Below are 21,160 nucleotides of genomic sequence, written 5' to 3'. Positions count from 1 at the left end.
ACCTTATTGTAACTTTTACATGTTATGTATCTATATTCAATATATTATGTCAGAATTTTTATACCTTTAAAATAAACGTAACATGTTCAATTTCATATTATCTCCTTTTCTCTTTTATCACTTAGTTTACTATTTACTTAATCATAATCGCTAAAGCGTATCATTTTCAAATCATGCACCGTCTTAAGATTCATACAGTTTGTAATACTTTTGCAAGTAGTCTTTAAACTTTTTCCAGTCCACCTCAATTGTTTCTACATCCAAATCTCGGATTCTGCCGGTCAGTTCAGCTATCTCCATGTAGTCCATCAACTGCGTCTGCCATTCCTCCAGCGTGGGTAAATCTTGTGTCTTCCAGTTCTTTGCGATGAGTATTCTTGCTGCTGTACTAGCATACATAAACAAAGTTCTGTCCTTCTTTAACACTTTCTGGTCTACCATGCCCAACAGGAAGGCCTCTGGTTTCTTGGGAAAGGTATACCTAAATACCTTTTTCAACTCATTGTAAAAAAAAGCAATTTTTGCAGTCTGGATGAAATATAAAGACTTACTAGAGAGTAAAACTCCGAGGTGGCTATCACCAGTGGAGGCCAAGGCCCGAAAAAGACCCAATATGGAGGCCTATTGGCCGAAATATTGGGAATTGACTGAAAAAATTGGAGACAATTGGAAGTTGCAGAGCCAGGACAAACTAAAAAATAAGGTGCGAGATTGGCTACATTATGCTCAAATTCAAGAGGTTTTCAAAATGGACAAAAAAGTTGGTTTCCAGGTGGAAAAGTCGAAACTAGAGACAGAATTGTTAGAACCAAAGACAAAGCTGTTATCTAGAATGTATAACTTGCTGCTTATGTGGAATTTACAGGATGAGACAGTTAAATCTGCTATGATTAAATGGGCACAGGATGTTGGACACAACATTATGTTTGAAGACTGGGAAAGGTTATGGAACACCGGAATGAAATTCACGGCCAGTACGGCCTTGAAGGAAAACATTATGAAAATGATATACCGGTGGTACATGACCCCAGTCAAGTTAGCTAAGATACATCACCTGTCTGACAATAAATGTTGGAAGTGTAAGGAAGCAGAGGGGACTTTCTTTCACCTCTGGTGGACATGCCCAAAGGTTAAGGCTTTCTGGGAAATGATTTACAATGAGTGGATCCGTGCTTTGTAACCACGTTTTTGCACCATTGCAGCCCCAGGCAACAGTGGGTGCGTGATTTTTTTGGTGCAGGCTGTAGCCATGGACATGCTATGTGATCTGATGGTGAATTTGGGGTGACCCAATGCAAAGATCCTGAGGATCCATGTGGATCCATGCTTTGTAACCATGTTTTTGTACCATTGCAGCCCCAGGCAACAGTGGGTGCGTGATTTTTTTGGTGCAGGCTGTAGCCATGGACATGCTATGTGATCTGATGGTGAATTTGGGGTGACCCAATGCAAAGATCCTGAGGATCCATGTGGATCCGTGCTTTGTAACCATGTTTTTGCACCATTGCAGCCCTGTTTTTGCATCAGATCATTGCTATGTGATCTGATGGTGAATTTGGGGTGACTCAATGCAAAGATCCTGAGGATCCATGTGGATCCGTGATTGGAACCACGTTTTAAGTAGGGAGGGAAGGAAAAACATAGAAGCGACAAGGAGAGGGGTGTGCAGAGAAGCAGCTGGCTAAGAATGCAGGAGAGGGGTTTTACCGGAGGGAGGAAAGGAAGGAAAAGCCCCCCCCCCACAAGCCAGCCAGCTCTCTCTCTCCCCCCCCCCAACCTGCATGTTGCCTTCGAGTCCCAGACGCACGGAGAGGAATTAGAAGGAAGGACCCTCTGCTTTCCACTCTGCTTGCCTGGAGGGGAGGGGTTTTCTCTGCTCTTTGTTCCGTTTCAGCAAACACAGTAAGGAAACAGAAGCGGGTGGGCAGTAAGACCCTGAGGCAGAATGCAGGAAAGCAGCAGCTTCCTCTTTCCTCCCTTCTCCGGACAATTTGATATTTGCCTGATTTTTGCCTTCACTCGCGCTTGTCAGCTCCAGGGACCACACATTCGCTCAATAACACGCACAGACATTTCCCCTTACTTTTTAGGAGAAAAAATCTGCGTGTAATAGAGGGAAAAATACGGTAAATGAGAAGCAGAGCTGTGTGTCATCAGCATACTGCTGACAACAGGCTCGAAAACTCTGGATGACCCCACTTAGCGGTTTCATGTCGATGTTAACCAATATAGGGGATAAAACTGAACCCTGAGCAACCCCACATTGAAGGCTCCATGGGGCCACGTCGCACTCTGCAAGCATCGCCCTCTGGAAATAGCCATCAAAGTAGGACTGGAACCACCACAACACAGTGTCATCCCACAACCCTGCAAAGTAGGACAGCTACTCCAGAAGGATAGCATGGTTGATGGTATGAAAAGCCACTGAGATGTTGAGGAGAATTAACAGGGACACATTTCCTCTGTCTCTCCCCCAACAGAAGTCATCATACAGGATGACCAAAGCAGTTTCTGTGCCAAACCTGGGCCTAAGTCCTGATTGAAACGGATCCAGTATGCATACTGTATGGGTGGAGGGGAGGGGGATTATTGGTTTGTGTTTTTCTGTTCCTGTTTTTATTGTGTATTTTGTGCTTTTATATTGCATTAGGCTGTGAACAGCCCTGAGAATCTGCCGATGAAGGGTGATATACAAATTTAATCAATAAATAAAACAAATAAATGGCAACGTGTGATCTAAATATTGCTCCATTTCAAAACAAAACAGCTTCATGAAAAGCAGCATGTCTTTCAGAGAACTTGAAATGCCAATGGTGTTGAAGTTACATGGAGGGTTTTGACTAGCATGTGTCTATAAGATCTTAGCTAGAAAGTTCTAGTAGTAATAGAAAGAAATGCTGGGTTATCTCACCCCTGAAACTACTACTGTTCCAAATATCCTAAGGCTAGTAGGGAAAGCGGTTGGACTCACAAACTCTGGCACAAAGAACAGTCTAGAGGCTACCAGCAAATAAGTAAAATGTTTGTTTCTTTGTTTATTAAATTTCTATACTGCTCTTCATCCCAAGATCACAGAGTGGTTTACAATATAAAATAGTCTGGTAACTATAATGAAGAATAATTGCTAGATGTAGCTGATTTTCTTTCAAGAGAGTTTTGGGGTGGTTTTTTTGGTGTGTTTTTTTAAAAAGACCTGGCATTAGTAAGAAAATAATTATGGTGGAGAATGAAGGAGTGGCAGAAACTGTATTAGGTGCCCCCAAGGAAAGAAACTTAGGAAATATTATCTGTTTTTCAAAAATTACCTGTCTGTTGTAATAAGAGTACGACTGAAAGGCACCAACACTTTTAATTTAATTCCTTCAAAAAGAAGCAAAATCCAGAGCTCTCCCCGTGCTATGCATTAATGTCCTTTCAATATAACATTTCCCCTGCTCAATATTGTTAAAGCATTTGCTTTGAGAGAGATGCAAATCAAACAACAAGCTACAGTCTCACAACTCAGCCACTAAGTATTGCATTTCTCAATTTCCTCCCTCTTTCCTCTAATCAGATTCCTGATCACAGATCCCTGTTTATCATATTTGCTGTACATGTTGTATTCTATGGCTCACGCAACACATTAAGTTGTGCCTGCTAGCTGAACGTATTTGCTTTTAAGATTTCCACTACATGCTCAGGTGCACTCCCGAACACAAGGCAGTCTCTTCTACAGTAAACAAAAAATGCTAAAGCTGGAAGGCAGACTCAGAAGCTTTTCTTGTAACTGGAAAGTTTAAAAGGAAAGGAAATTTTGATTGCTGGTGTCTGGAAACAGGACAAGGTAAACATCAATAGTATTTGAAAAACCTTCAGTGCTAAGAGAGCCTGGAAATCTGATCAGTCTTAATAATTCTTTCTAGAGCTATGACTTTCATTAGTGAAAAGAATTGTTTTTTTACTAACATCTACTCAAAGAGCTCCTACCAACCTAGCAGTTCTAAAGCACATCAAAAGTGCAAGTAGATAAATAGGTACCACTTCGGCGGGAAGGTAAACGGCATTTCCGTGCGCTGCTCTGGTTCGCCAGAAGCGGCTGAGTCATGCTGGCCACATGACCTGGAAGATGTACACCGGCTCCCTCAGCCAATAAAGCGAGATGAGCGCCGCAACCCCAGAGTCGGCCACAACTGGACCTAATGGTCAGGGGTCCCTTTACCTTACTCAAAGAGCAGAAGACCTTAATATGTTCACCTCTGATCCTTTTCACATGGTAAACCAAGTTGTAGCTGCTAAGATATGTGTTAAAGAAGATGTGAATTAGTTATTCAAAACACATTTTATTTGTAGGAGTTTTTCTCCAAGTACCCTTTTCTCACCCTGTTCTTCAATTTCTATACATTAGGAGAAAATTGAATTCAATAACTGCTTTTATTCCCATGTTGAGTCTCTACAATGCCACAGTCTATGTCGAATAGGCATCTTGATTTTGAAGTCTATTTCTCGAACATATTTCTCTAGTGCTTGGAATCTGTGTCACTTGTTAACTAACACATTGTTACAACAATGTAATGAAATAATGTTTCTGCTTTGATGCTTTTATGTTTTGTTAGGTACATCATCAATGAAAGGCTATACTCAGTTATTCCATTTAAGACATATACCCAATAATCAAAACATGATTTGCTGCCCTAGAATAACTATCTTACGATACCTGAGTTAACAGTATGTAGCATCTTCTGATTTCACCCCATAATTTCAGACTTCTGTAGGACTAGGCTCTTCCCAAATTTAGATACGCTACTTTAATCTATTCCTCTCTCCTACTGAGATATTTGTTGGATAGAAACCACATAGCCAAGTATTCTTTATCTACACTTTTTTTTTTGCAGTGACATAAAAGATGGAAGGATAACTCACCAAGCTTTTATGTCTTTTGAGAATGATTGGCAGTGGTTTAGTCATGCTGGCCACATGAGCCAGAAAGCTATCTGCAGACAAACGCTGGCTCCCTTGACTTGAAGCAAGATGAGCGCTGCACCCCATAGTCGCCTTTGACTGGACTTAACTGTCCAGGGGTCCTTTACCTTTTGCCTTAGTACATAGTAAATTATAGCTTTGACTGGCCGGCTAAACCAGGTGAGTGTAGCCAATGAGTCTTAAACCCTCAGCGAGTTAAGGACTATCCCTGCATTCAAAGACAGGCTCTGGCGGATTGCGTAGACAAGACCAATCGTGGGTCCAATGGTCAAGAAGGTGGTTTCTGCATGAGCTGTAGAGGGAAGTGAGGGGCAGATGGAGCCCATCAACCTGGGAAGGTAGCCCGTCTAGGGAAAGCGAAACAGATTCTAAACCTCTGCTGCCTTGTGGGATATCTTCATGAGAAGAAAAGGCTAAGGAGTAAACCCTACATAAATCTAGAGAGGAGTCCCTAAGATGGTTGGATGGTGCCTTGTACGCCTCCTTCCAGCAACTCCTGCAGCTAAGCCAGTACCAAATGTATTGTTCTGCTTCTCTTTGGAGAACACAGCGAGGCTGGGAGGGAGACTGGAGAAGAGGAGGTTAAGGGGTGATATGATAGCCATGTTCAAATATATAAAAGGATGTCACATAGAGGAGGGAGAAAGGTTGTTTTCTGCTGCTCCAGAGAAGCGGACACGGAGCAATGGATCCAAACTACAAGAAAGAAGATTCCACCTAAACATTAGGAAGAACTTCCTGACAGTAAGAGCCGTTCGACAGTGGAATTTGCTGCCAAGGAGTGTGGTGGAGTCTCCTTCTTTGGAGGTCTTTAAGCAGAGGCTTGACAACCATATGTCAGGAGTGCTCTGATGGTGTTTCCTGCTTGGCAGGGGGTTGGACTCGATGGCCCTTGTGGTCTCTTCCAACTCTATGATTCTATGAGACTCTGTTGTCTGAGCCTCGCAGGACCTCCAGACACAATGCCCAGGCTTGTGCCTCGGGGAGGTCACTTCAGTACTACTAATGCAGTGGTTTGACTTCACCCCCCAAAGTACACTCCATTCTCTCTGGAGACAGATGGATGCCAACAAAATTAGTGGAAAGATGGTAAGGGAGCTGAGCTTTATTCGGCTGGTGGATGGATGGCCCTGCATTTGGGCAGAGGATACGGTAGGTGGGTCTTACACGATTTGTGACCTACCAAGCTGCAAGCCAGCCATATATTGGGCTATGTGTCAGATGCCTGGCAATTCCCCTGGCATTTTAGTTCCAGATGGGCAGCAAGAACAAAATGTTTACTGAACCACCGTGTGCCCCTACCTTCCATTTGGTGTGATGGGTCACAAGTTACATGAGTTGAACTGGATGGCCAAATTGTGCCTTGGTTCCTTTCAATTTTACTATTATTCAATTCCAGCACTGGCAAAACACATACATGCAACCCGGAAAAACCCACTAGCTCAATTCACAGAGTGAAAAAGATAGACAGTAAGTCAGTGGTCAAAAAAAGCACATTATCAGTGAGAAAGCTTCAATAATAACACCTATGTTCAGGCAATGCCTCATGAAGAATCAGTACAGAAGTGAATCTTATTTGCAGTGGGTGTGTTCTGTCTTTCATGTGGCTATTTCGTGTTTACCAACTCCCTTCCTCTGAAGACATGGTAAAGCCGGGAGAGCTTCAGGAAGTGGTGGGTGGATTTCAGTGGTTGGCATTAAGTCAGCCAGTTTGTTTTGAAAAGAAATAGAGAAATCAATGGAAGATGTGTCTTTTTATCAATAGCTCTGGCCAGGATAGCTGAAAAGAACCCTAATGTTCTGAAGGTGACATGCTTAATTTATGATTGCCAGATGCTGGAGACAGTTATCAGTTTCATACAATCTGATGAACTTCCAGAAGCCTCTGGCTTGTCTCTGCTAGAAACAGAACGCTGGGCAAGATCTTAATTGTGTGGCTATAGCCTAAACCACTAGTTTTATCTCAGTGTTCAAGGACAGAATATGGTACAGTATCTTATGCAGGTGTTTGGTTCCAAGGGTTGCACTTATACGCAAAAATGCATATGGCTGTGAGTCCTGGAAGGCTTGGGAGACTGACTCCAGCTACAAAACATAGGCCGATAAACAGACTCTTGGGCTCAGGTATTGTTTAGGGGAGTTTGTTGCTGTTACTGATGTTTGTTTTGTTTTTTAGATATTATGATTTATGTGGAAATTGGTCAATTTGGTTGTGTGTTTTTGGATAGTTTATGGTGTAATTATGTGTTTCTTCATGTTGTAAGCCGCCTTGAGCATGGTTTGAACCATGGAAAAGCAGCATACAAATAAAATTATATAATGTATATCTAAACCCTTGGGGGGGGGGAACTCCCCAGTGAGCACCCTGGGGCTGCTGCAGGCAGCGCGCCGAGAACGCCTTGCCCTCCCTGTCCCTCAGAGCAAGGCAGAGAGCTAAAAAGCTCTTTCTGCATCAGGTTTTACCAGCACAAAAAAGCTTTTAAGCTCTCTGCCTTGCTTGCATTTAACTTGTGGGATTTCAGTCACCAGCCTTCAACCACATATGGTTGAAATCACCCAAGTTAAAAGTGCTTAAGATGCGACTGTGCTGTAGTGAATTATTAAAGGTCCAAGCCCTGCAAAGAGAGCAAACACTAGGACTAAGCTCCGGGGCCTGTGTATCCTAAAGGAATGTCACCTGTTGAATGCACCTCCTTATTTAAACCTGGAAGGCCTCGCTTTCCAGCCTTTCCTTCAAGCAGGTAAACTCAAGCCAGGTCTACTCTCAAACAGCCCCCACTTTTTAGGGTGCATTTTGAGAAAGGTCTGCCTGGCTCTTTCACCGGCTGTTGAAGACATGGCAGTTTTAGTAGACATTTTCTTCCGGTGGATGGCATGGGTAACCCATTCTAAATTATACATTTTAACTGTGGTCTGAAGCTGCTGGGGACTTAATATTTTACTCTGTGAGCAGTGGGCTTTTTGAGTTTTTAATTTGGGTGTGGTTTACAGCAAAGTGGCTGCTGAGAAATGCTAAAAAGAACTGAATTCATTTTGGAGCACATTATTAAATGCAAGCTTTGGTGCATAATAGAGAGTGTTGGCTCATCTTTAAACAAGCCATGACACATACTCCTGAGACAAGCAACCTTCTGTCCCTCTGTGAAGATGAGCCACCATGCCAAATCCACACCTCCATGCTTGTATCACTTCAAGTTCCAGCATCAGATTACTTTCACTTTTTGTACAAGCAAGGTGGTTAAAAATAAACATCACTCTTTTACAAACACAGTTCTGAACACCAAGTCAAATCTGGGACAGCACAGTAAGAGTCAAAAGAAGTCATCTATTCCACAACAATATGCCATGTGGCTAGTTACTAAAAATTCCTGCAAACTACAATGCACAGTAAATTAAGATTCATGTTTAAAACAAAACATTTTCCATGTGTATTTACATTATAGAAGGCAACTGCAAAAGAAGCTAGTTCAGAAAAAGATCTGTAACCTCTGGAGGGACCTCCATTTCCCCAAACAAATTGCAGGAGTAAAAAAAAAAAGGGTGCACATTTGTAGAATGTTCTCAGTCTTACTAATCACATTTGCTAAAGCACGAATTAGTAACTTGTATAGCAGTTTTAAGAACACAGCTCATTTATCAAGTTCAGTTGCACATCATCTATGATAACAGAGCTCCCAATTCTCCCAAGTGCCACTTCTTATGTAGTCAAAAATGGCACCACACACACACACAAATGGAACCTCAAAATTTGCAAAAGCCCCCACTCCAGCTCAACAGCCAAAGCCTGTTGAATAAGCGGGGGGGGGGGGGGGTGTTTGTCATAAAACTGGGTGAAGGGGGGACGGAATGGCAGGAACCCAGAAAAGATACTATCCACGCTGCAACATTCTGTCACCTCTATTGCTATCTCAGTTGCTGAAGAACATAAATTATCACCCTCCATTGCTCAATAGGTGCAGAAATCCATTCATTAGGAGTTATTTGAATTTTATTTTTTAGGTACCGTATTTTTCCATGTATAAGATGCCCCCATGAATAATACCAACAATCCCTATTTTCTTGAACCCCAAATTAAGAAATTGGGGCAGAGCCAGAGCCTGAACCCAGGCCGCCCATGCCAGAGCCTGAAACGGACCCCAGACTGCCCACGCCAGAGCCCAAACATGAACCCAGGCCGCAAAGACCAGAGCCCAAGAATGAACCTGAACCCTTGTGCATTCACCATCTGTGTATAATATGACCCCCTAATTATTAACCCAATAATAACAAGAGCAATAGACTTACTGTAGAAACAAAACTACCACATGCAGAAGGGAACAGTCCTTTGTATGTTAAATCAGATATGTGCTTTTGTCCATGTACCTCTGTTCTGCTAAGAGAACCCCTTAATTCTACTTGCTTTGAATAATCAGTGCTGACTCTGAATTGCTAGTTACATTTAAGTGTAGACGTGCCAATTATTCTGCAATAATTAGCAGTGCATATTTGACACCAAAATTACAAAATCATTTTTAAAAGCAGTCCAAAAACTTTATGATCAGGAATGGACATTATCACAGCCAGAATGGGAACACACGACAACTGAAGCACAGTTGGAAAAATCAGATCACTTATGTTTCAGGCATTTACAAATATCTTTCAACAGTAACAGAAGAGAATCTTAAACTTGGCTGTCGGCAGACAACAGATTTTTCAGTTCATATTTAACAAGTTAGATGAGAAAAAAAGAGGAGAGCATGCTGGCACTTAATTAACAGTACACTCTAAAGTTTAGTGAATCTTAAGAGAACTTCAAAATATAACTAAATCACCCCATCTGGATTCCAGGGGGCATCTGATTCTACCCACCAGAAAGACAAGGTTTGCTGTTGCCCAGGTCTCTGTTGTTGTTGCTGCTGCTGTTTTAAAAAAGGTAGCTACAGTCTAAAGCAGATGAACCATTTGGTTAGTGTCTGCCTGTCTTATTTTAATGCATGAATTGTTGTAAGATCTAGCAGTTATTAGGCAGGATACTTGTTTCCCTCCAGAAGTTTCACAACTGGATTTGTATGAGATTGTGCAAGTTTGACTGACTGTGATTGTCCCTCAGTCTTGGGGAAGAGATGTGTTTTAGTTATAACACATGAAGAGGGCAAGAATGGTTGACAAGTATTGGAAGAATATTAGTTGCTGCTGCATCCAGCAGGTCAGAGGTTCCCCAACACTCATATGCTGGGTGGATGGATTTCTTCAACCTGCCGAAGGCTTTTGAAGCGAGCAAAACTGGAAAAGGGCCAGATCCTATGCTGTACGGTCTTGTTATTTCCGAAGAACCTTGAACCTTTGATTGCTATAGTGAAGAGATCAAACTCCAACCACAACAACGGCAGGCCAGCTGCACATCCTTTTCATAAGCTAAAACTGAAAAACTTTGCAGATCAGCACTGGTAACGAATTCTCTATTACAGATGTTCTCTATGTAGTTGCACCTGTTATCTTCCTCCTTATCTTGCACTGCAATGCTTCAGAAACTAACATAGAAAAGAACTTTTCAGAATGTAAGCCTGAATTTACAAATACCCAGGTTTTAGGGGCATATCTGAAATTTTGAATGTGTGAGTTACCCCAATTTATCATATTAGAAATTCTCCACAGCCATTCCATGTAAAACATGGAGGACCCCCCCCCAAGTAAGGAATCCTGAGAATTAGTTTGCGGATGGTGGGGTGGCTGCAGCTACATCCCTCATGATACTATAGACTGCCCTGCACAGGTCTTTTGTTTGATAAAGACAGACTGTAAACAATCACTTACCATATATAAACTTACAATAGACATATTTGCTTGGGATGGCTCAGTCAGTAGAGTAAAGGTAAAGGTAAAGGGACCCCTGACCATTAGGTCCAGTTGTGGCCGACTCAATAAAGCGCTCATCTTGCTTTATTGGCCGAGGGAGCCAGCGTACAGTTTCCGGGTCATGTGGCCAGCATGACTAAGCTGCTTCTGGCAAACGAGAGCAGTGCACAGAAATGCCGTTTACCTTCCCGCCGGAGCGGTACCTATTTATCTACTTGCACTTTGACATTCTTTCGAACTGCTAGGTTGGCAGGAGCAGGGACCGAGCAGCGGGAGCTCACCCCGTTGCGGAGATTTGAACCACCGACCTTCTGATTGGCAAGCCCTAGGCTCTGTGGTTTAACCCACAGAGCCACCCGCGTCAGTAGAGTATGAGACTCTTAATCTCAGGTTGTGGGCTCAAGCCCCACCTTGGACAAAAGATTCCTGCACTGCAGGGGCTGGACTAGATGACCCTATGATTACATATTCTAGATATCACAACTTTACAGTGTCATGTTATAGAAAGTATTGAGAGAAGAGTTCCTGGACTTGCAAGCAAGTGCCACAGTCATAAAGTGTAATCCCTATAAACAACCTACTCAAATCAACCTGACTGTGGTTTAACTAAAGTTTTATTTCACCAAGAATGCATACTCACTATTTTTACATACCATATGCTACAATCTTTCCCATAAAAAGCAAGTTTAACTAGTTAAGATATTGATCTTCATAGACTACGGAGCTTTTTAGAAGAATTTCAGTGATACAGAAGTACTGTCAGATTATAGGACTTTATCAAGCCAACACTTTCTAATCTGTCTCTTCCACCTTTTCTATGTGCTGATATGTAAGCCTAAGTAATCTTTTTGAATTTGCAGTTAGTGAAACACAGTACTGAGAGGGAAAGGGCAGCTACAGGTTTATTGACATTTAAATATTCCTTAACATGTCCATCCTAGAAATCAATGGTCTCTAAATGGAGCCATTGATTATTTCTCCAGATGCTTCTCAGATACACATTACTCCCCATAGTTGCTTTGACAATAAAATGCATAAACACTAAGAACAAGAAATTCCTCTTTAAGATCAGGTTATAAACGAATTTTGTAATGATCAACATAAAGGACAGTTGCATAAAGGCTGAATTCAGAAAAGATAGTTAAATGCAATTTAGGTGAATTACCACACCCAAACATTTGTAAGGTAAAGCTAGGAAGCATCGGAGAGCTTTCTATAAGAAGAATATTGCCAAAAGGACCTGGATTGTTCATGACACATATTTATAACCACCCCTCTTTCAAACTGAGCAAGTATGCATTGTGTTAGTTCCAGTTATAATTTCCAGCTGTGTCAATGCTTTAAGAGTCTAAAAGCAGGAAATCCAAGAGGAAATTCCATCGTCAGTTCCCGGAGTTTTGTAACCCAAATGTTCTTCCAAAAAGGAGCTCTGAAAGGAATCTGGGAGTGTTTGTTGTAGCCTTACCTCATATCTTCAAGTAAGTCACATTCTGCCTGATGTTTGGCTTGAATTTTTGTCATCTGTTCAGCCTGGATAAGTTTTAGCTCTTGAGTGATTTTCACCTTAAAAAATAAAAAAGACATATAGCGAAAGGTGTAATTTAAAATCTGTTTTATTCTTGTAAAGTTGGTTCTCAAGATGCTAAATTCTGGAACATGTTATTTCATATTACAAGCTCCATGAACAGCGACATGTTTTTGCTTACTTCTAAACACTGCAGTTCCAAACTGTAGAAGAGGCAACATGCCCTCCACCAATCTGTTTATATGGTCTACACTCCTGGAAGGCACCATGTAGCAAACATACCCCTCCCTCTGAATTTTCTCTGAACTGCAGTAAACTTTTTTTTAAAAATATTTTTTATTAAGGATTTTCTTGTTTTACAGAAGTGCAGTGCCTCGTATTTTTTCTTCTTCTTCCATGTAACATTTTTACAAATCCGTTTCATTTGTTGAGGCATTAGGGGGAGAAGAAAAAAGAAAGAAAAAAGAAAGGGGGGGGTGGAGAGAGGGAAGATGGATGGGGGTGGGGTCGGGTGGCGGTGTTTCTATTATGTTTAATGTATGTAGAGTTTGGTGTCAGCGTTGCTTGTGTTGTTCACTTGTGTTCCTTTGGTGGTGAGAGAGGTTGGGGTTGGCCTAGGGTGTGATTGTTTGCTTGTGGTTGGCTGTGGTGATCTTTGTTTTCGTGTGTGAGTGAGGTGTGTGTGTGTTTTGGATCAGGTTAGCCATATTGATTTGTATGCTGTTGGTGGATTATTGTCATTGTCCTGTTGGGTTGTGTATGTGATAAAGGGGAGCCATACCGGGGTGAAGGCGTCTTCTTCTGTTTGTCCCCGTGTCAGTTTCAGTTTATTAGTTAATTTTTCTAGTAGGGCTGTTTCCCATACTATTTGGTACCATTGGTCCATGCTTACTCCTGACAGGTCTCTCCAGTGTCTGGTTATGGTGTTTCTGGCTGCTGAGAGCAGGTGGGTTATGAGTTCTTTGTGGTGTAAATGGGCATTGTTGTCTTGGAAGATGTTTAGTAGGGCCAATTCTGGGGTGATGTCTATTACTTGCTTAGTTATTTTACATATTTCTCGTATGGCTGTTGAATTGCAGTAAACCTGAGGAGCAGGTCTCATGTCATGATGATTTGAAGCAAGCAGACCAAATGTTAGCACGGAAAGCACCTGACCACCACGAAGGAAGAATAGGAGCCACTTCACTATTGCAGTGAGCTCTGAAGAAGGCAGAAAGGCACATGTTTCTCACAATTTTACCCAAATCTGGTATTACAGAAAACTCCCCTCTTTCTTTTTCCGAATCTTTTCTCCCACTCAGCCAAGCTACCCCAGGATGTACTATGGAGCTTGACAACAAGTTAGAAGCAAAGGCAAATAACGGCCAACTAGTGAGCCAACCTAAAACTTATGGATCCCTAATCCACAATATTCCCATTTTATAATTTGACAACTGTAGCAAACTAACATCGGCGAGTTTTTAAATTCATACCATTTGCCAAAGTCAAGTCATTTGCATATCCTATTTTGAATATCTCAAGCTGGCACAATGCAAAAAACTTTGCCTTTGGATGGTATCGCAAGCAAAGCTTTCAGATTGCTAAACAGTCAAACAATCAAGAGAACTCAGTCTCAAGCCTTGAGCTACTGAGATGTCACCTTGCAGTCAGGTCACATATGAAGTTGGCAAAAAAAAAAACAAAAAACAAGGAGGGAGAGCGTGCTCAGAATTCCAAGGTGCAAAAAAACTTACTGAAACGTTTCTCAAAATTATTCTTAAAATGCAGATAATGTGAATTATGTGAGTCCTTTTTCTCTCTGTTCTAAACACTGTATCGAATTTAAACTTTCATACCTACAGCCTCTCACTGCTTCCTGCTACTGCAAGCAATATGTTCACTTCTCTCTAAGCATCGAAGCACGGACCCACTTGCAACAAGAGATTCAGCTCTGTAGTGCTTGGAGCAAGAGTGCAAATACTGAGGGGAAAGAGGCAAAGCACTCCAAAACTCAGGATGTTTAAGAAGAACACCAGAACACAGGATGAATCTGCTGAACTTGGCCAATGGTCCATGGTCCATCTAGTTCAGCATCTTGTTCTCAGGATAGCTGACAAGATGCCCCTGGGAAGCCTGCAAGCTGGATGTGGGTTTAACCTATCTCCCAGCTGCGATTCCCAGCAACTAGTATTCAGAGACATATTATTATTACTATTATTATTAATTAGATTTGTAGAACAGTGCAACTGATGCAACTAAAGTTCACACTGGCTGACTCCATGTAACATCAACCTTTAAATGCAGTTATCTCAGTCGAGAGTCCAACATCCTTAATGATGTTTTCTGAATATAGCAGTCAAATATACCTTTGTGTCGTAACAATACATCATGTTGAGATCGTGTTTTTTTCAAGCTGCCGCTTAGCAGCATGACAGGGGTTGGACTGACTCGTTACAGGCATCACCACAGAAATTCACAAACATTTTTTAAAAGACACAGGCTCAAACCTTTTAACCCTTTTTGCTTTTAGCATCATGTTGAGCCAGATCATTATACAGAGAAAAAACACAACTCTTTTGAAAGAAAGAAAAAGAACAAAAACAGGGAAACAGACCTTCCCTCAAGCAAAAGCAATCTTCCCATCTTATCCACTAGGCAACAGAAATCTCACCTCCCCCTCTTCTGGCAATCCCAACCCTGAAAATATTCCCCCAGCAACAAGAATGCCCCAATCCTAGAAAAACACAACTGAGGCAAGCTTTTATGCCCAGTTAGCCAAGACTTAGTACTTTTAAACAAACGGAGAATCCAGTATTCTTTTTTAAAAAACAAAAAAGCTGAACATGTTTGAATTTTATCCAAACAGCACGAAAAATAAATTCATCAAGCATAGCTGCCTTAACTCATGGAATGGAGATAAAATCCCCTTGTGAAATTGAAACACAGTGCACAATGCATAAACTTGCATGCAATATAAACAGAGTGGAAACTAGAATGGCCTTTAACATAAACTCTGCTTCCTGGCCAAGTCCACCCTCAAAACAACAGAGAGGGGCAGAGAAAAGCATCCTTCTTCCCTCCCCCAAACGTAACAAGCTATCTTGATGCACTGAGGAGTTCAGGCTTTTTGTTTTACACAGTTCAGACACACACACACTCTCCAATATATTCGGTCGCATCCAAGTTCCATTTTAAACACACAAACATATATATGCAGCTCTTTACAGAGTTCTAGTAAACAGGCCTCGAGATCTCAAGGGTAACGTCCTCAACTCTTACAGCACTATACCCCACTCCTAACACTACCAAAAGCATTATTTGAATTCTTTTTTTTATCCCCAATCCCGTGCATCACATTAAACATGCTGTCTGATAATACTAGAACCCAGAGCTTTCCAGTTAAGCTGGTTATCAAGGTTCAGGACATACAACATGAAGTACTTCTTCACACAGTGCATAGTTCTGTGAAAACAGAATGATGGACTAGATTGGGTCTTGGTCTGATCCATGCAGGCTCCTAAGTTCTTGAGACTTACTCATTCCCCCTTTTATAACACAAATGGTTAACTCCACCCACCCTCATCCGTGTCCTGTAGACTGAATTGCTATTAATAGTCCTTCCATAACTCACTTCCCAAGTTCTCAAAGTGATTATCCCCACCACTGCAAAAGCACCACAAAAGAAAGAAATCTACCTCTCTTATTTCTTTAGAGGCTTTAGCATGGTGCTGTCCTGACCTACCAGAGCTCTTGAATCATATGACTGCAATGCAAACAGCTGACCAACCTCCTAACATCCCAATGTAGTCAAAGTCAACTTTAGGACACCTGACACCACAATGATTCTTTATTCTCTAATGCTGTCATCCACACTCAGTTCCTCTTTTCCCCGCCACCACAAAGCCACCAAACTTTGCTAATGCATCCCGTATCCCCAAGGAGCTGCCTCAGTGTCCTGCTAGTGTATTTGGCACTGTACACATGCACACAGATGAACAGCAGCTGTCCAAGGTCTTTTGCAGGCCTCCTGGCCAATTACCTGTAAGGAAACTTCTGAGGCCTTGCGCATGCAATGAAGGTGCTTTCCAACGGAGCTACAACCCCTGCTAGCATCCACTGCACAGATTTTTGTGGCCCGGTCTGTGTGATCCCACATGACCCTACCCTAAAACAGCACCAGCCTTCCAATCTCACAGCACCCACAGCAAATCTAGCATCCATATAGCTATTTTGATCAGGACCTTAGTCCTCTTATACCAGAATCCTACCTTCCACTCCCCCTGCTCTCTGCAGTGCAGATCATTCCTATTTAACCCTGCCTGTTTCCAAATTCCTATGACAGCCAGCATCCACCAGAAATTGCACCTGGCCCCATATCTAACCAAGGCAGGCAATCTGCCCCCTTACAAGCAACCTGACCCCCAAACATTCACCAAACAGACCGAATCACCATAGCTGACCACCACAGCCTTCAGACAGTTTTTGATGCAAACTTGCCTCCCTAACAATCATATTCTGCCACGATTCCCATTCCTCTGCAGCCTACCCTCAAAATCCCTAGAGCTCTCACTGCAACTATTTTCTCCACCTCTTCAGCACCTCACAACTGCTTGTTGCCTGTACTGAGTTCTCTTGCCGTTACAACCATCCCAATTACACACTGCCCTCCACTAACCCGGCTGCAAGCATATGGCACTGCTGCAAAGCCCCGTGCCCCCTTCACTGTGCCAACGGCCTCTTACTTTTAGGTAGCCTGCATGGCACTAGCCCATCCGACACTCAACACCCCCCAAATCTCAGTATGTCAAAAGCACCCTTAGGCCCCACTAATTCCATGCCCCAGGGCAACCTGCTACCAACCCCCGCCCACGGCAATCTGAATCCAACCTCCAAAACGCTTAGTGTGGGACAGTAACCTACTGTCCACCAGTACCCCTTTGGTCCTCAGTAATATATCTAGCAACCCTTGCTCAGATTCACAAGTTGCACTGTACCTCCCACTAAAATAAAAAGCCTCAATTCATGGAAAGAGACCCAACCGCACGCCTGTCTTCTGCACCACCCTGCCCTATGCCACCTTTGCCACAAGCAGCTCTGCAGCCCAAGCAGACACACAAATAGCACCTTTGCAACCCTCCTTTCCTGTTCCCCCCAAGATGCCACCCCCCCCCGCCAAAATCGAAAGCCTATGGCTTTGCCCACCGGCCTGCAACACCAAGCATCCCTTCCACCTGCCTCCCGATTCAGAGGCTCCTGCAGCCTGCCTGACAGCTAATAGACCCCCCCCACCATCAAAAGTCCCTGTCTGCTGCCCCCTCCACCCCCCCCCACAGAGCCAACCCTGCCATGCCCCGCACCCTGAAATCCAGCTCCGCAGGCGACACCTCTGCAGCCCCTGCTGCGGTGGGTGCCACCCCCCACCCCCCAAATGCAATATACACATATACACCCCCTCCCCAAATCCAAACCACACTCCCCCCATGGGGCCTTCAACGACCCTCTCCTTCCCCCCACGCTAAACCTCTATGAAGCACGGACCACCACCCCCCGTTCGCTCCCCGCACATCATTACGCCCCCGCCCCCTCCTTTTGCAACCAAGGCTGTCTTTCTCTCTGCATCCCCCCCTCCTCAATTCAGCCTCCCCCCCCGCCTGTGAGGGGGCAGCACCTCTCCTCCTTCCTCCCCCCCCCGTTTTAATTTTTACCTCAGTCCCGTCTCCCCCGCACGGCCTGCCCCTCCAAGTCCCCCCCCCCTCACCTTCCTCGGCGGGGGCTGCATGGCTGAGGCGGCGGCGCTGCCGCTCTCGGCCTCCACATCAATCCCTTCCCCGCCCCAAACGGCGGCGGCGGCGGCGGCGGCTCTGCTGAGGGGAGCTGGAGGGGGAGGGGAGCAGGCAACGGTCGGCTCCGAGGAGGCGGCGGCGGCGGCGGGAGAGACGGCGGAGGAGGGAGGAGGAGGCGAAGCCGGCCCAGCTCGGTCCCCGGCGCGTCTCGCTCTCTCTGCGGCAGAGGCAGAAAGCGAGAAAGAGAGAGGGAGCTGCGGGTGGGCGTGGCCAGGGCGGAGAGAGAGGGAGAGCGAGCGGTGGGCGTGGCTACGGCGCCGGGGGGGGGAGAGGAAGAAAAGGGGGCGCGGCTTTCGGCCCTCCCTTTTCCGCGCCGCCGGAGGGAAGGAGCCGAGCGTCTGTGAGAGAAGGGGGAGGAGCTTGGCGCGAGAGAGAAAGAGGCAGAAAGACCTCGCGTCGGGCGCGCGCGAGAAGGCGAGGTTATAAAAGGCGGCGGCGCCGGGGTCTTCTCACTGAGGCGCCGCCGCCGGCGTTGCCGCCCAGCTAACGGAATGCGCGCGCGTGCCCGCCTCCCTCCCGTGTGGGCCTGAGGGGAGCGAGTAATGGGGTTGGGGGCGTGAGGAGAAAGAGAGATTTGTCGGGGGAGAAAAGGCGAGGAGCGGGATACGGGTTCCCGCACCGTCGTGAGGAGAAGAGAGGACTGTGAGGGGAGAGCAGCGGGAGGAGGAGGAGGAGGCGGCGGCGGCCTGACAGGCGGAAAATGAGGGGCGCCGCCGCACTGAGGGGACAAAAAAATAGGATTTTATTTTTTTCAGGGGGTGGCGTCTTCGCGCGTGTCGGTGTGACAGAGGCGGTACCGGCTTTTCATCGCCTCGCACGTGTGAAGGGGGACCCGCCGCGCTTCACATCCGTGACAACGTGGGGGGGGGGAGGGATGGCGGCGCGGGGAGATAAAGAGAACGCGAATGCTTTCCGTCTCCGTTTCATTCTCTCGTTCCCAAAAAGGGGGTGTCTTTCCAAGCCAGCCCCGCATCCCGCCGATTCAGACGACCACCTAGACACGGGGAGATAAATGGGCGGGGAAACACGGGAGAGTCTTGAGGGGCGGGGCTTAAGCGGGGCGCTCGCCGTCTGATTTGACTGACAGGCGGGTTAAGTGGGCGGGGGAGGAGCCGCCGCCTTCGCGCTGAAACGCGCGCGCCGACGCTGCCCCGCCTCCCTATTGGTTGGCGCGTGCGAGCGCGCTTCAATTGCGAGAGCTGGCTTAGCTGCTGCTGCCCCCTAGCGGAAAGACGTCGTGAATGCAGCGAGTCGTGGAGGCGCAAGCGAGATACATTTGCAGATCCTCTATGCACGTGTGGTCGGATTGGGGTGCCGCTGCTGTAGCTTGCCTGCAATTTCCTGGGAATTCGGTCATCCGGTGCGTGGTTGCGGGGTAGTAAGCCTCCATGCGCTCATGGCAAGCTGCCTTATTCTGAGGCTGTAGACTCAGGGTCAATTTAAGATAAAAGTCATTATTTTTCGTAATTCAGATCAGAGGTGAGGATTTTGGGGGGGGGGTTAACGCTTTAAAAATGCAGTAGGTCATGAGAAACAATGGGGTATGGCCAACGTACGTGTGTCCGGCACCCCAAAACCAGTGGTGGAGGTGTGCTGGATGCAGAGTGAACAGATTGTGCACAGCCTGCTCCTTCAAGAAACTCAAGGTGGTGTACATAGTTACGCTCCTCGCTTTATAGCTTTGGCTTGCCCAAGGTCATCCATTAAACTTCATGGCAAAGTGAGAATTTGAACCCTGGTCTCCTAGTTCAACACTCTAACCCAGTGGTTCTCAAGGAATATGGCATGCCACATTGGTGTGGCAGGAGGGAATGACAAGTGTGGTGGGGAGATTCGAGGACCACCAAAGAAACATTTCAATGTCGTATAGGATAGTATAAGAAAAAAATTAATTTGCAGAATATATATCTTTTCAAATGAGAGCAGGAGCATTGCCTATTCCACGGCTCTCCACAGCATATTGTTGTGAACAAGGATTTTCAACTCCGACAAATATGAAAGATCAGAAAAGAGCAAGGTTTCTTTGTATTGATGAGGAGATGGGAGTATGTTTGTCTCAAAATTAGACCTAATAAATGAGATTACCCTGCAAAAGAAAGCTCACATCTCTCATTGAGTTTGTGTACATACTTCAGGTATATATATATATATATATATATATATACATACAAGTGGCTCATTTATAATTATATTTTAGGGATGATTCATGTTCTTATGCAGCTGTATTATTTTATACTTCCTGGATGTCCCTTGATCATATTATAAAGTAGTTGTATTCTGTGATATAAATCAAGCAGTAGTTGTTTTTTAATTTTCATTTCCCAATATGCTTCTTTTTTGAGAACCGCTGCTCTAACTACTACACCACAGTGGCTTTCAGATTTTAAGGCAGTCGTCCCCCCAGCCATACATGAAGATGTCAAGGATTTTGCATGCATGGTCCTTCTCTTTAAATAAACAAGGCAGTGCAACCTTAAAAGTACCTAAAAGTCCCATTGAATTCAGCGGTGCTTACTCTCAGGTAAAAGGGATATAAGATTTTAGTCTTCGCCTGTCGTTTTGTAAGGAGAAGGGATAGTGCTGAGGATCTGCCAGGCTGTAACAGAGGTCCAAACAATGGGGCAAACTCAAAATGCAAATTACATGGAATCAGGTGCTAGCTTGATTGGGTGGCCCAAGTAAGCCCTGCCCTGCACAATTGATCACGTGACACGGTGCACAGACACCTATTTGAATGGCAATGTCCATCAACTTTGGGGGGCCAGCCCTCTCAAATATTTTATTGGGGGACCGCAAGGATCTCGGCCCCTAGCAGCTGGCTCCTAAGCGTGGGACTTGACCATTCCAGTTCTTGTTGTTTAGTTGTGTCCGACTCTTCGTGACCCCCTGGACCAGAGCATGCCAGGCACTCCTGTCTCCCACTGCCTCCCGCAGTTTGGTCAAACTCATACTAGTAGCTTCGAGAACACTGTCCAACCATCTCGTCCTCTGTCGTCCCCTTCTCCTTGTGCCCTCCATC

General features: G+C 44.7%; 1 protein-coding gene across 4 annotated transcripts in view; it reads right to left on the bottom strand.

Moving 5' to 3' along the window:
• FCHSD2 (FCH and double SH3 domains 2) overlaps positions 1-18,383 on the bottom strand; it is a 376,100-nt gene extending 357,717 nt beyond the window's left edge. Inside the window, exons 1-2 of one of the 4 annotated variants that reach the window (XM_053385391.1) lie at positions 18,057-18,383; positions 12,260-12,357 (exon numbers count right to left, since the gene is read on the bottom strand). In XM_053385391.1, the coding sequence (XP_053241366.1) occupies positions 12,260-12,357; positions 18,057-18,077 (119 nt within the window). In that variant the 5' untranslated portion in view covers positions 18,078-18,383. The remainder of the gene's footprint in view (positions 1-12,259; positions 12,358-18,056) is intronic. The other 3 variants (XM_053385392.1, XM_053385393.1, XM_053385394.1) reach the window with 3 other exon arrangements.
• Between the last annotated feature and the right edge of the window lie 2,777 nt (positions 18,384-21,160).

The sequence above is a fragment of the Podarcis raffonei genome, chromosome 4, assembly GCF_027172205.1.
Source record: "Podarcis raffonei isolate rPodRaf1 chromosome 4, rPodRaf1.pri, whole genome shotgun sequence".
Taxonomy (NCBI): domain Eukaryota; kingdom Metazoa; phylum Chordata; class Lepidosauria; order Squamata; family Lacertidae; genus Podarcis; species Podarcis raffonei.
Note: the sequence above shows the minus strand (reverse complement) of the source record. Positions and strands in the feature narration are given on the sequence as shown.